Genomic DNA, 12,336 nt, shown 5'->3' on the forward strand with positions numbered 1-12,336 from the left:
TTATCATCAATGGCTCCGTGGGAATTACATGAAGAATGAAACTTAAGTACCTCAGTCGAATAACATTCCTTAATATATTTTATCTATTGACCCTTCGTGCCCCCACGCTTTCATGCTGCACTTCCAAGAACGGATAACACATTGCAAAGGTTGGGAATGTAGGTATGGGACGGAAGATCATTTGTTATTTCCCAATATTTATGTTGAGGTGAAAGAGGAAGCTGAGGCTTGCACACACGTTATTTGACTTAAGTACTAGCGCTGATTTGCTTGCATGTGGGTCGCCGAGTGACTATTATCACTAAGATTGGAGTAGCGAGTTCAGGCTTCGAGACCTTCAACAAGTTGTGAAAATTCTAGTAAAAATCAGCCAAGTGAGCGGCTGGCTAAAGAGGCGGCGATCCATCGTGGCCTGGGACTGCTACGTACGTCCGAAACAAATACCAAGGTTAAGAATCGGCGAATGGGCGGACAAGGCCTAATATATGCTCAGATATATTATACTTAACCAAATGTGTTCAGTTAAATACGTGTTCGGGTTTGTGGGCAGGCAGTAAGAGTAAAGGAGGCAAGCAGACGACGGCTAAAGACCTCAACAAAGACCCTGACGCGGCCGACGACCTGCCTGCCCACAGCAGTGATGGAGCCAAAGGCCCTCTTAAACGCGGCCAGAGAAGCAAACTGAAGAAAATTAAAACAAAATACAAGGACCAGGATGACGAAGAGCGACAGCTCATGATGGAGCTTCTCAAAGTAAGAATTTAGCATTATTTTCTGCCTATTACTCTTCACTATAAATTCGAAGCTCTGACTTCTGCTGTTCAATACGTTTAGTATATATGCTCTATAAAAAAGGAGCTTTGAGTATTCTGTTTGCACGTGCAAATTCACGTTGCGATATTGGAAGATACTTTTGATGTACAACTTGACTGAATCATGAAAATTTGAATATTTCTGCACAATATTTATTTTCCATGTATTTAACATTTTAAACCACCATGACTGGTTTTTTAATTTTTAATAGAATTCTACGTGTGACGGGAGACCTAAATGTAAGAGTGTAACGTTTATTGAAGAGTACCGTGAGTGGAATTATGAGTGCTAAATAGGTACTGTATTTAGTCGAACGTGATGGTAACAGTAGAATTCTTCTTATCTCACGAGACGTCAAATGATAATGTTAAACAAAATAGAATTTGTATCGTGTATTCATTGATTGGTTCGCATTGTTTCATCAGTCCGATGGCCCGAAAAAAGAACCTAAGCGCGTTAAAGGGAAGAAAGCTAAGAAACAGCAGCAGCGACTGGCATTCGAAAATGTACAAAATCTCCATGCGCTCTTTAGGCATAGCGGTGCTTGTACTACCGTTATGCATGTATTAAATTTCATTCTTGAGATACTGTAATAAAGTCGCTCTCCATGCAGGTGGGGGACGACCTGGCCATCCTGAACGCCCTGACCGGCCAGCCAGTGGCGGAGGACGAGCTGCTGTACTGCGTGCCTGTGTGTGCCCCCTACGCCGCTCTCACCAATTACAAGTCTGTGTACAATGCATTTATTTTACCATTTAATACAAGCCGGTGTATAGACAGCGATGCAAGTCAGTCAAAATCTCCGTATGATCGATAATAATAAGACAGGAAACTATTTAAAGGATGACATTTATAATGAAATCAGAAATATGAGTACTAAATAATTACACAGATCATTTATTTTACCATTTAATACAAGCCTGTCTATAGACACCAAGTCGATGCAAGCCAGTCAAAATCTCCGTATGATCGATAATAATAAGACAGGAAACTATTTGAAGGATGACATTTATAATGAAATCAGAATATGCATTTATTTTACCATTTAATACAAGCCGGTGTATAGACACAGAATCGATGTAAGCCGGTGTCGACAGTCGAAATCTCTGTATGATTTATTCAGACAGGAAACTATTTAAAGGATGACATTTATAATAAAATCAGAAATATGCATTTATTTTACCATTCAATACAAGCCGGTGTATAGACAGCGATGCAAGCCAGTCAAAATCTCCGTATGATCGATAATAATAAGACAGGAAACTATTTGAAGGATGACATTTATAATGAAATCAGAATATGCATTTATTTTACCATTTAATACAAGCCGGTGTATAGACACAGAATCGATGTAAGCCGGTGTCGACAGTCGAAATCTCCGTATGATTTATTCAGACTGGAAACTATTGAAAGGATGACATTTATAATAAAATCAGAAATTTGAGGAAATAATTACACAAGATTCGTGCTCAGGTACAAGGTGAAGCTGACGCCAGGGACGGGCAAGAAGGGCAAAGCCTGCAAGTCCGCCGTGTCGCTGTTCCTGGCAGCCAAGCCGCAGGTGGCGCGAGAGGCGGACCTCATCAGAGCCGTCCGCGACTCTGACCTCGCCAAGAACGTTCCCGGAAAAGTTAAAGTTTCCGCGCCCAACTTTAGTAAAATGAAAAAATAACTTGCCACTTTTTTACCTTTTATACAATATCATGGTACATTATTTGTGAGGTGGACGAATCCGCTCTGTGATCGTTAATTGTTAAACTGTGAACTATTGTAACTAGTTAGAGAGATTTCCCAGCAGGGCTACTAAATAATTGATTATGCAATTCCATTCATCAACGTTCGTAATATGTGGAGATGTGGGTATAAATTTCAACAACTATATATACGTTCGTTTGCGAGAATATAGTTGATACTTGTTACTGATGAAGACTGATCAATTGATAGCGTTTTATTATCCTGTCTCCCTTCTCCCTGTATACACCATAATCATGATGTTCGCAGTGAATCCTATAATAGTTACCGGTACTTCAAATAATTTTACTAGTTATATGACTGATGGTTTCCTTCAGGAATAATACCATTTACATGTATGCAACTGTTGGCACATCAAATGACATGTTCTCACGATCATCGCCAGCGCCGGGGCTTCCTCTTCGAGTATAAGTACCTGTACAAATAAAAATTATGGTTAGGCTCCGTATGCCTTATAAGTATTATTTATTATTCACGTATTCATCTATTATGTGATGATTATTTACATGTACATGCATGGGGACATTACTCTCGCACAAGTCAGAATTAAATAGAAAATTTGAGTTTCGATACTTGTAACAAATGGGTGTCGCTTCATTTTGTAATTAATCTTGATTATTTTCAATATGGATATTGATTGCACCGAATGGAAAAAAGGCAAAATTTCATCGTGCATTTGCAACCTCTTCAATCATACACGACAATCCAGCCGGACATTGACCAACTGCAGAGTGAAAGCAGCACCAGCCACAGAGAATGACAACATAAATAGCAGCACCAACCTCTCGAATACAAACTGGGAGCTGATGGTGAGGTAGAGCACTGGTGGTACGTAATTCTTCAGCAAATCCAACACATGACTGTCTTCGCCAGAAGCGTCCAATTCATTTTTCACTCTGTCAGCATCATCAACATTATTCTCCGCTCCAGATGCGGCTACTGTAGCTGACACAAGCGGTGGTGACGAGTCAGAACACTCGGTACTAATTGAAATATTTTCTTCCCTTGTTGAATCTTGAAGCAAGCTGGCCAACGTATGAGCAGGATCTGAGGTGGCAGTTCTTGCTTGTTCCCGTAGAGTTCGGTGTAGCTGGTCACACGAGGAGTTGGTGAGCGACGCAGAGGCTCGGAGTGCGGACAGCACCTCTGGACTGTTCTGGGCAATCGCTATGGCGGCCAACCGGCTTTCAATCTTGTCGATGGGGTAGAGCAGAGCGTCGAAGTGGACCTTGATGTCCGGTCGCGGGATGCGGTAGTCTGCAAAAAGAATTAAGATCAGCAGAGCAGAATTGAAATGAGAACAGTTCAGGCAGTGAAGTCGAAAAGTTTAAAATAAAGTGGCGTTGATAATGCATTGCAGAGGCAGCAAAAAATGAAACCAAAATAATGCGTAAATTAAAAGGTATTATTTTGAAAACAAACCAACAATGGCAGCTTAAGCTATTGCGTGGACAAGCAAAAATCTGTGCACAGAAAAATGAACCTCTTGAATAAAGCTCGGCCGTTCTAAGTTGAAAGGAATTATGATTCAAGTAAACAAGAAATAGTTAAACGAATTAAACCATCCTTTAGTCCACATCACTGGACAAACGGAGTTGGTTAAGCTTGAATTATCTGAAGAGTTTCTAAAAATGAACCCAGATCCTGTAATTTGTGTAGCCTGAAAACGATAATGGCGTCATCAAAGTTTTAGCACGCCCGGTTTTCATGGTCTATTACTGAACAATTAATGATCATTCGCAGTTCGCACAACCCATTTACTCTGAAATACAGACAATTGCAGGAGATGTTATGAAGTCGTTGCATCCTTTCCAACGTGCAAGTTTATGGAAACGAATGAATCTCCATGACAAGCATATGTGCAAGTTGATGAAAACCAATATACATAACGTATACAAATATACAAGTTAAAACAAAAAATATGTATACGTATTTGCCGTACATCGCTTTGCAGTAAAACACCAAGAATCTCGCTTTATCTAATCAGTTCCATTCTTAATAGTTTCTTACTATTTTCTTACTTCTATTTGTAACAATAGTATCCCTATTCACTGATGGTGTAAATAACTTCACAATAACACGCTTCACAATGATTATTTCTGAGCCTGCTCCACGTGGTCGCGATTGCATTCTATATATCTATGAGAGGGTGTTTAACTTAGAAATCATAATATTCAATCTCTATCATAATTATGGTGTTAAAAATAATATAATGGTAAATAAATTCGCGCAACACAATTTTAAGAAAATTATTGCATATCAGAAACAGAGGGACGGCAGGAAGACTATAATAATGATGATAATAATAGCGGTTTCAGCGTTTATTAGGCCGTAGGCCTGTCGCCGATCCTCAACATCGCAGAACATTCACAGCATTTTGCGGTCTCGAACTCGCAACCCACTGCTACAATTCTGCTGTGCTTAACCGCCCGGCCTCCTTATTGATGAAAACAATATACATAACTTATACAAATGTGCAAGTTAAAAGAAAAAAATATGCATACGTATATGACGAACATCGCTTTGCAGTAACTGTACAAGAACCTCGCAGTAACACACCAAGAAGCTCGCTTTGTCTAATCAGTTACATTCTTAATAGTTTCTTACCTCTTTCTGTAATAATTGCATACCTATTCCCTGATTGGTGTAAATACCTATACAATAATTACAGAATTCGCAATGATTATTTGTGAGCCTGCTCCACGTGGTCGCGATTGTATTGTATTTCTATGAGAGTGTGCTTCACTTATAAATCATACGGTAATATTCAATCTTTATCATAATTACGGTGTAGAAAATAATATAAATGGTAAATAAATTAGCGCAACACGATTATAAGAAAAGTTTTGCACATCAGAAACCGAGGGACGGCAGGAAGACTATAATAATAATAATAGCGGTTTTAGCGTTTAGTAGGCCGTAGGCCTGTCGCCGATTCTTAACATCACAGAACATCCAAAGCTTGTTGCGGTCTCGAACTCGCAACTCACTGCTCTTATTTTGCTGTGCTTAACCGCCCGGCCTCCTTGCTGATTCTGACCAGAAACTGGCGCACAGAGCTGGGTTCGAACCCGCGCCTCTCTGCGCCAATTCTGGTACTCTGAACTGTAACCACTGGGCCACCCTGCCCAGGGCTGCCCCATAATGACAGCTCTACACATGGTGTAGGAACAGAGGCAAGGTAATAAGACTAATGACAGTCCAGTATAGCATGGAAGAGAAGCACAAACGTGCAGAAAATAGAAGAAAAACAAATGCGCAGATTGTGAAAGAGAAACACAATTGCGCAGAATACGGAAGAGAAACACAAACATCTAAATTATATAAGAGGAACACAGGCGCAACTAACAGTTGAAGGCGTCCACATTTCTCGCAAGGCGGACGAGGTCGTGAGAGAAAATGCGCGTCAGTCCGACGTTGGCGGCACTGCCGCACACCGTCGCCACGTCCATCTGTCAACATCACGTCACTGAGTTATACTGAATAACACACTATATCCAATAGGTACTAAATATCACAATATATCTAGAATCTAATACCAAATATTACACTATTTTTAGGAAAATTTAGAACAACAGCACAAATAACACCTCAACCGCCTGATGCACAAATACCACCTGAAGCATAAATACAACTGCAACCTAAAGTAGCACCTTGAGGACGTGTGCCAGGAAGCTGAGTCTGTTGGTGTGGCACGGCACGAAGGGCGCGTCCTTGTCGCATTGCTGCAGCGCCTGCTCCAGGGATGCCTCAGACGCCAGCAGCAGCGGAGCGCCCTCCCGCAACGAAGGAAACAGCCGCGGCTGCTGCACCAGCTTCAGCCGCGGCCCAACTGACACTGAGGGAGCAACATAACGTCGGGACTGTAGTACATGTAATCGCACAGGACAAGTAAATGAGCAACATGTACAAGGGACAGTACTGGCAAAAGCACCACTTTTCAAATTGTGACCAATTTTCGTGCCAGTGGCCTAGTTTAGATGGCTACTGGGGGCTCCATGGACAGTAGCGCCTATACTATACGAGGCCAAAAGTGAGGTAAATGGTAGAGCTGAAGATTTGGAAGTAGTACTGTCAAGCACTGACTAGCCACATCTACTGTACGGTACACTCACAAGCAAACACTCGTATGAGCAGCAGGGTGCTATACACTCACAAGCAGGCACTCGTATGAGCTCTGGGGTGCTATACACTCACAAGCAGGCACTCGTATGAGCTCCGGGGTGCTATGCAAGTCGGTGCTTCCAATGCCTTCTCTCAGCAAGGCATGCGCTGTGGCCACGGCATTGCTCACGATCGCCCTGGTGCTCTGAATGGTGGAGAACCAAAATTAAAATCAAGTTGTATTATAAACTAAATGTAATAGGTCCCAAATCACTTTCTATCGATTGTAAAATTTTACATTTGTGGGTTGTATGAGTTGTAGTAAATTAAGTTTAAAGGAAAATCAAATAGAGCTCATGTATGTGAGACTAAAGAATATGGATGGCAGAAAAAAGTTCAGAAGTTTCATACTTATAAGTAATATACAGTACCGTAGTGCTTCTCTGGCACTAATTTTTCTTGCCTGTTCATCTGAAATACGGTACTGTAATGCCATACATCTGCATATCATATATCAATATCCAAAAATGAAATACCTAGTTATATTGTCCAAACATTAACACACTTTCTCACCCAAGGCATAAGCAAAAAGCAGATATATCAATAATTTACCCTCTTACCATGCCAAAGTGGCTCAGGATGACCCACATGAGGTCAANTGAGGGGGATGAGCAAGCAGGTTTCCTGTTCTAAAACTCCTTCCTTTATGCTCCGCCAGCCTAGTATAAAAGTTGCGAGATGTCATACCGACATATGCAGATGCGCATAGCGCACAACTATATTGATAAACTAGGCTATTTTCTTTGCTTTTAAATTTTTGATAAACTTGCGATTTAAGCAGTCAAGTGATTTTAATACTTATGAGAGCAGGTATATATTGGACCCACAATTTAGGATGAGCCTGATGAGGACCAAGAGATCAGATCTTGGGAAATTGGAAGAAAATGGCAACTGATACAAAGTCTTTCTTTCTCTTATTTCATTATAGGTATTGCCTCTTGCACAGATGAATTTAATAAACCATATACTAGCTTTCTTTAACATGAACAATTATAATTGAACACCAATAAATAATTGTCAATTGAATAAATAAATTGAAATTCTATTTACGTAAGTGATATATAAATAAAAAAAAAATTTAAAATGTCCTAAATTCCAAAATCTTCAATTAAAATGAGCAGGATGTACGTATATATACATAATTGTTAAAAGGGTAGGAGCTAAATAAACATTACACTTTACTCTTTAAAATTTCAACAAAGTGATCCAAGAGAAATAAATTTCCCAATTCACAAGGTTACAGTTTTATGAAGGAAACTCTGTTAAGTTCATCACGCAAGGATAAAATCAATGGACAAGAATATCTGATGTAAGAAACAAGGCCTCTGGATCCTTAGAAGCATCAGACAAAAGCCTACACCAACACACGTTTGTTGTGGTAATGATACAGCGCTGTTGTGGTAATGATACAGCGCTGTTGTGGTAATGATACAGCGCTGTTGTGGTAATGATACAGTGCTGTTGAATATTCAAGAGAAGAAAATGCAAACTCTATTCTGAAGATGAACTTACTTGAGTATTTCACTTAGTTCACAAGTGAGCAGCTCCACGGCAACCTGGAAAATTGCAAAAAAGCTATTAGAAAGCCAATAGAAATATAAAAGTTGGCTTAATGAAGGAATTGAATATAAAAGAATAATACATTCAGTAGCTAAATTTATTTTGTAACTCTAATTTTGATTTGAGATAGCGTTTTGATAGAAGTGGTTCACACTTACGTCTGCAGTAAGGCGTGGAACAAACAGATGTTTACCAGTAGGAATAGGACCCCAGCTGAAAAGAAATTGAAACAGAAATAATCTCTTTGCTCCGTGGCAAAACGTTACTTTTTAAATAAAAAAATGTTATAAAGATTTTTATGGGGAAAACAGTGTGTGAAAAAAGCTGTGATCTCAGCATTCATCCTTCACAGATGCATCTGTCAGTATAGCATCACGTGAGCCTGCGTCTCTGATTCATAGTGGCAAAGCAGAGAGTTTTTTAGACCCTCCCTCAAGTTCATTTTTGAGTCCAATGAGTAGACCAGTAAAGTATCATGGATACCAGCATTACCTTACATAAGAAATTGGTTTAAATCTTGGGTAAATGAGGAAATTAAAAATGAACTGATTCTAAAAAAAAAAGGCTGATTCAACTGCAAACTCAAGAACTTGTATTTCCAGTACTGATGAAATCCTGCTTAATGATCTCAGCGCAAGAGAGGCTTTATGAATCAAGTAAAAATTATATCTTTGACATTTGGTAGAGATCTTTAAATTAGCCAAGGACAACGTAATCAAAATTTTATGGAAAAATCATGTGCTAATTGTTTTTGGTGGTTTAATGAAACACAGAGGGGAGACAAGCTCGAGGGTCATAAGCTTGCAGTAAGTTCAATGAAAACCTTAAAAACAAATGTAATCAAAATAACTTTTAGGCAGGAATCCTTAACTAGCAAATTGCAACTATCAGTACAAGTAAATTTAATTTTGAACAACCATGCAAATCTGAAACTTTTAAGAAACAATTGAAGTGACATAAAATTGAACTCAGCAAAACAAAATCAAGTTAGCGCTTGCAAGCAGACACAAGCCATATGGTTCTAAAAGCTACCATTAACTCTCTTATTTAAATAAATATTTCAATAACATAGATCATATGTGTACACTGTACAGCAAGTAAACTTGGTGAACAGAAACCAGATGTTGTAAAGAATTTACATAATATAGGTATTTAGAAGCACAATTTGTCAATTTATTTCTTCTGGCCAGTTATATTTATGTAATTAATATCTACAAATTCTGGAATGATAGTCAGCAGATTTTAAACAAAAGGGATACTTGAATAATTTAAAAGAAAAGCTTGAGAGAAGAAAGCTAGTCAAGTTCCTTCTAGCAATGCATGAATTTTCCCTACAGGATAATTTTTTTGAGCTAAAATATAACATTTATGCTTCCACCAAATGTTTAGGTGAAAAGCTTGCATTGTCAAGTCTTACTTTTGATTTCTTTTCTTTACAGGTATGAAATGGTTTCCATATGTACCATTTTACAGTCAAAGCGTTAAGCATTTCACTGCAGGATTTGTTTTCCAATTTCTTATTAAATTTTGCATTTTCATCTGTTTAAGCTGAATAAAATAGATCTTGCTATCATTTTCCATCATGAACAATGATACATCATGAAAACTGTTGAAAAGAAAAATGATAAAAATCATAATGATATATCATGAACACAGCTGAAAATAAAATGATAACCATCACAATGACCAACATCTGCCAGTATAAAGGTCATAGCATTACTGCAAACAATAAACAAAGGTAAAACAACAGCATGACGACACACTCACTTGGAGTGAGGATAAGACAAAAATTTCGACTCGTATTCTGAAGCATTTTGAGTCCCGGTGGTCTCGTCATGTTCCACATGGTCCTTACACAGCCTGTATGAAGAGAACAGCACTTGCATCAGTCTAACAAGAATGATAGGTTCATATTCCTTAGAAGTACAAAACTTTGTGGTTAATAAAAATTTAATTTGAATTAATTGCAATCAAATGAAAAATTTTGCTGCAGGCTTATTCATGATACTCAGCATTCATGTAACATGAAATAATTTCATTCAAGTTAATTTAAAGGAGGCAAAACTTAGGTGGATTTACATATACTTCAGTTAAAATATATATAATGCACATTTTCATGAGCATCAAATTAAGTCCTTGCATGAAGTTAAAAAAAAACAGTGAATTTGAGATTACACATATATAAAAAAAACAGTTTATGACCTTCCATTTAAAAATGATCAATAGTTTTTATGTATTCAAAACCTTTCTGGGTAGTAAATTATTGCCAGGAAGAAATGAATAATTATATCTAGTGCCATATGTATTAACATGTCCACAATGGGGAAGAATTTTTGTAAGCAGCCTCATTGTTCAGATCATGCAAATAAGAGGCATTGAGGAATTAAATTACCATAATTTTGTCAATTCAAAAATGCTCTCCATAGATAAGTTTGATACCTGAATTTTGAAACAAAGATAATTGACATAGAGAACTAAATCAAAGGATAGTTTACCAACACAAACCACATATGACCAGATTAGTTCATAGGCATCAAATCAGAAAACATGTGGCCAGACTATTCCAGGAGGAGGCTTGTTAATCATATTAGCATGTAGGTAAGCATAGATTTGAGCTATTAAGAAACGGACATCAATTCTAATTATAAACAGTTCAATTCAACCTGGACACAATTGTGTGCTCTGGAACATCACTTAAGAGGAGCATCTTGGTCATAAATAAAAATTTTGTCTTTTCCTGTATTGAGTCCCGGTATCATTTTAAAGGTCCAGAATTTGCACATCTAAAGAGCTCAAAGCTATGCTTGTGCATTCATTTGTTCATTCACAACAGCTGTCAAAGCACAAGTATAACCTATACCTTCAATGATAACCAATTTCAATTTTTTGGCTCTCCTGAAAAGTTGAAATTTCAATCTTAAAAAAAAATAAAATTAGCAGCAAGTTCTAAATTATACCTAAGAGCAATGAAGACAATTGTGTCAGCACTTGCCATCAGAGAGCTTCTAAGCATATAGGCAGCTATAAAAAGATGATGAATACCGGTACTGTATCACTTACCAATGCTCATCAGAGTTTTCATTGAGGTTTGGATGGTCTGTTTGAGGTTTGCTCTGTGTTGACATGGCTATGCGATCTTTTAGCCAGTTTAGCTCATTCTCAAAGTCAATATTGAAATCTGGATCATCATCAAACTGTTTTGTATTAGCTGCATGGCAGGCTGATGAGCATACATGCCGCTGTACATTATTTTCAAAAAAGATGGGCAGATAATTTTGCAAGCATCTATAACTTGAACTATTTTTGGCAGTACTAAGGCACATTTCTTTGGGAGTGAATCTCCCAACTTGGTTTAAACTACTTATGAGCATCTCAGGAATAATTAATAATTTCAAAAATCAANAATTACATAAAGACTATGAGAGGCAGGAGCCAGCAATTTATGGTGAGAGAAGCTAGAGTATAGACCTGTACCTATTTTGCATGTTTCAATTCAAGTTTAATTTGGCTAGTAAAAAAATGGCATCATTTATGAAAAAAAAGTGGTCTAAGATACCCCATTTTACGGTACCTACACAAGTTGCCGCTCAAGTGATCCACCCATGAACCGTGATCCTGCACATAACTTTCTATACATATACCATCAAACGGGGTAATAAGGGATGGTTTTTTTGTTAATAACTTCTTACACTAAACATTTCATAAATAATTTTGCGCTCATTTTAAAGGCCATTGCAAGGTCTATTGTATGGCATGTCTAATAAAATTTCATATGCTATTTGTAAGGAGCCAGATGCAAAATAAAAGTGTCCCTAATTACCCCTGGGGATGGGGTAATTAGAAACACTTGGAATAAAACATAATTTTTAAACGTTTGAAGCATGCATGGTGTACTCATCGATTATAAACAGTACTATGAAGTCCTCCTCTTCCTTTGTAAATGCTGTAGATGTAGAATAAATGACATTTTCAGTGATTTGTAATCGTTTTTTTATTGATATGATATTATCATATCCATACATTCACATCAAAAAGGTAATAAGGGAC

General features: G+C 37.8%; 3 protein-coding genes across 3 annotated transcripts; 1 reads left to right on the forward strand and 2 right to left on the reverse strand.

Annotated features, from left to right (window-relative positions):
• Positions 1-550: 550 nt before the first annotated feature.
• On the forward strand, positions 551-2,485 carry LOC108676398 (ribosome quality control complex subunit NEMF; the record flags this gene model as incomplete). Its single annotated transcript, XM_018164473.2, is given in 4 exon segments — positions 551-753; positions 1,239-1,319; positions 1,427-1,539; positions 2,287-2,485. Coding segments are annotated over 4 exon segments (596 nt in total), but the record flags the coding sequence as incomplete, so codon positions are not given.
• On the reverse strand, positions 1,840-6,874 carry LOC108676400 (the record flags this gene model as incomplete). Its single annotated transcript, XM_018164475.2, is given in 5 exon segments — positions 1,840-2,980; positions 3,348-3,822; positions 5,915-6,017; positions 6,219-6,403; positions 6,763-6,874. Coding segments are annotated over 3 exon segments (618 nt in total). The 3' UTR covers positions 1,840-2,940.
• A 1,363-nt stretch (positions 6,875-8,237) lies between these two features.
• LOC108676399 lies at positions 8,238-11,691 on the reverse strand. Its single transcript, XM_018164474.1, has 4 exons — positions 11,350-11,691; positions 10,057-10,149; positions 8,448-8,502; positions 8,238-8,285 (listed from the first exon to the last, which is right to left on the reverse strand). Exons 1-4 carry the CDS (start codon positions 11,658-11,660, stop codon positions 8,238-8,240), a joined length of 507 nt encoding a protein of 168 aa, XP_018019963.1. The 5' UTR covers positions 11,661-11,691.
• Positions 11,692-12,336: the final 645 nt, after the last annotated feature.

The sequence above is a fragment of the Hyalella azteca genome, unplaced genomic scaffold (assembly GCF_000764305.2).
Source record: "Hyalella azteca isolate HAZT.00-mixed unplaced genomic scaffold, Hazt_2.0.2 contig15980, whole genome shotgun sequence".
Lineage (NCBI taxonomy): Eukaryota > Metazoa > Arthropoda > Malacostraca > Amphipoda > Hyalellidae > Hyalella > Hyalella azteca.

What these genes read in the sequence shown, in the direction of transcription:
- LOC108676399 (XM_018164474.1), bottom strand. Translation starts at nt 11,660, where the DNA reads ATGCTCATAAGTAGTTTAAACCAAGTTGGGAGATTCACTCCCAAAGAA. An exon ending in TTGTCTTATCCTCACTCCAA is followed by an intron (nt 8,503 to 10,056) that starts GTGAGTGTGTCG and finishes ATTTCTTTTCAG; the next exon opens with CTGGGGTCCTATTCCTACTG. An exon ending in TTCCACGCCTTACTGCAGAC is followed by an intron (nt 8,286 to 8,447) that starts GTAAGTGTGAAC and finishes GCAATTTTCCAG; the next exon opens with GTTGCCGTGGAGCTGCTCAC.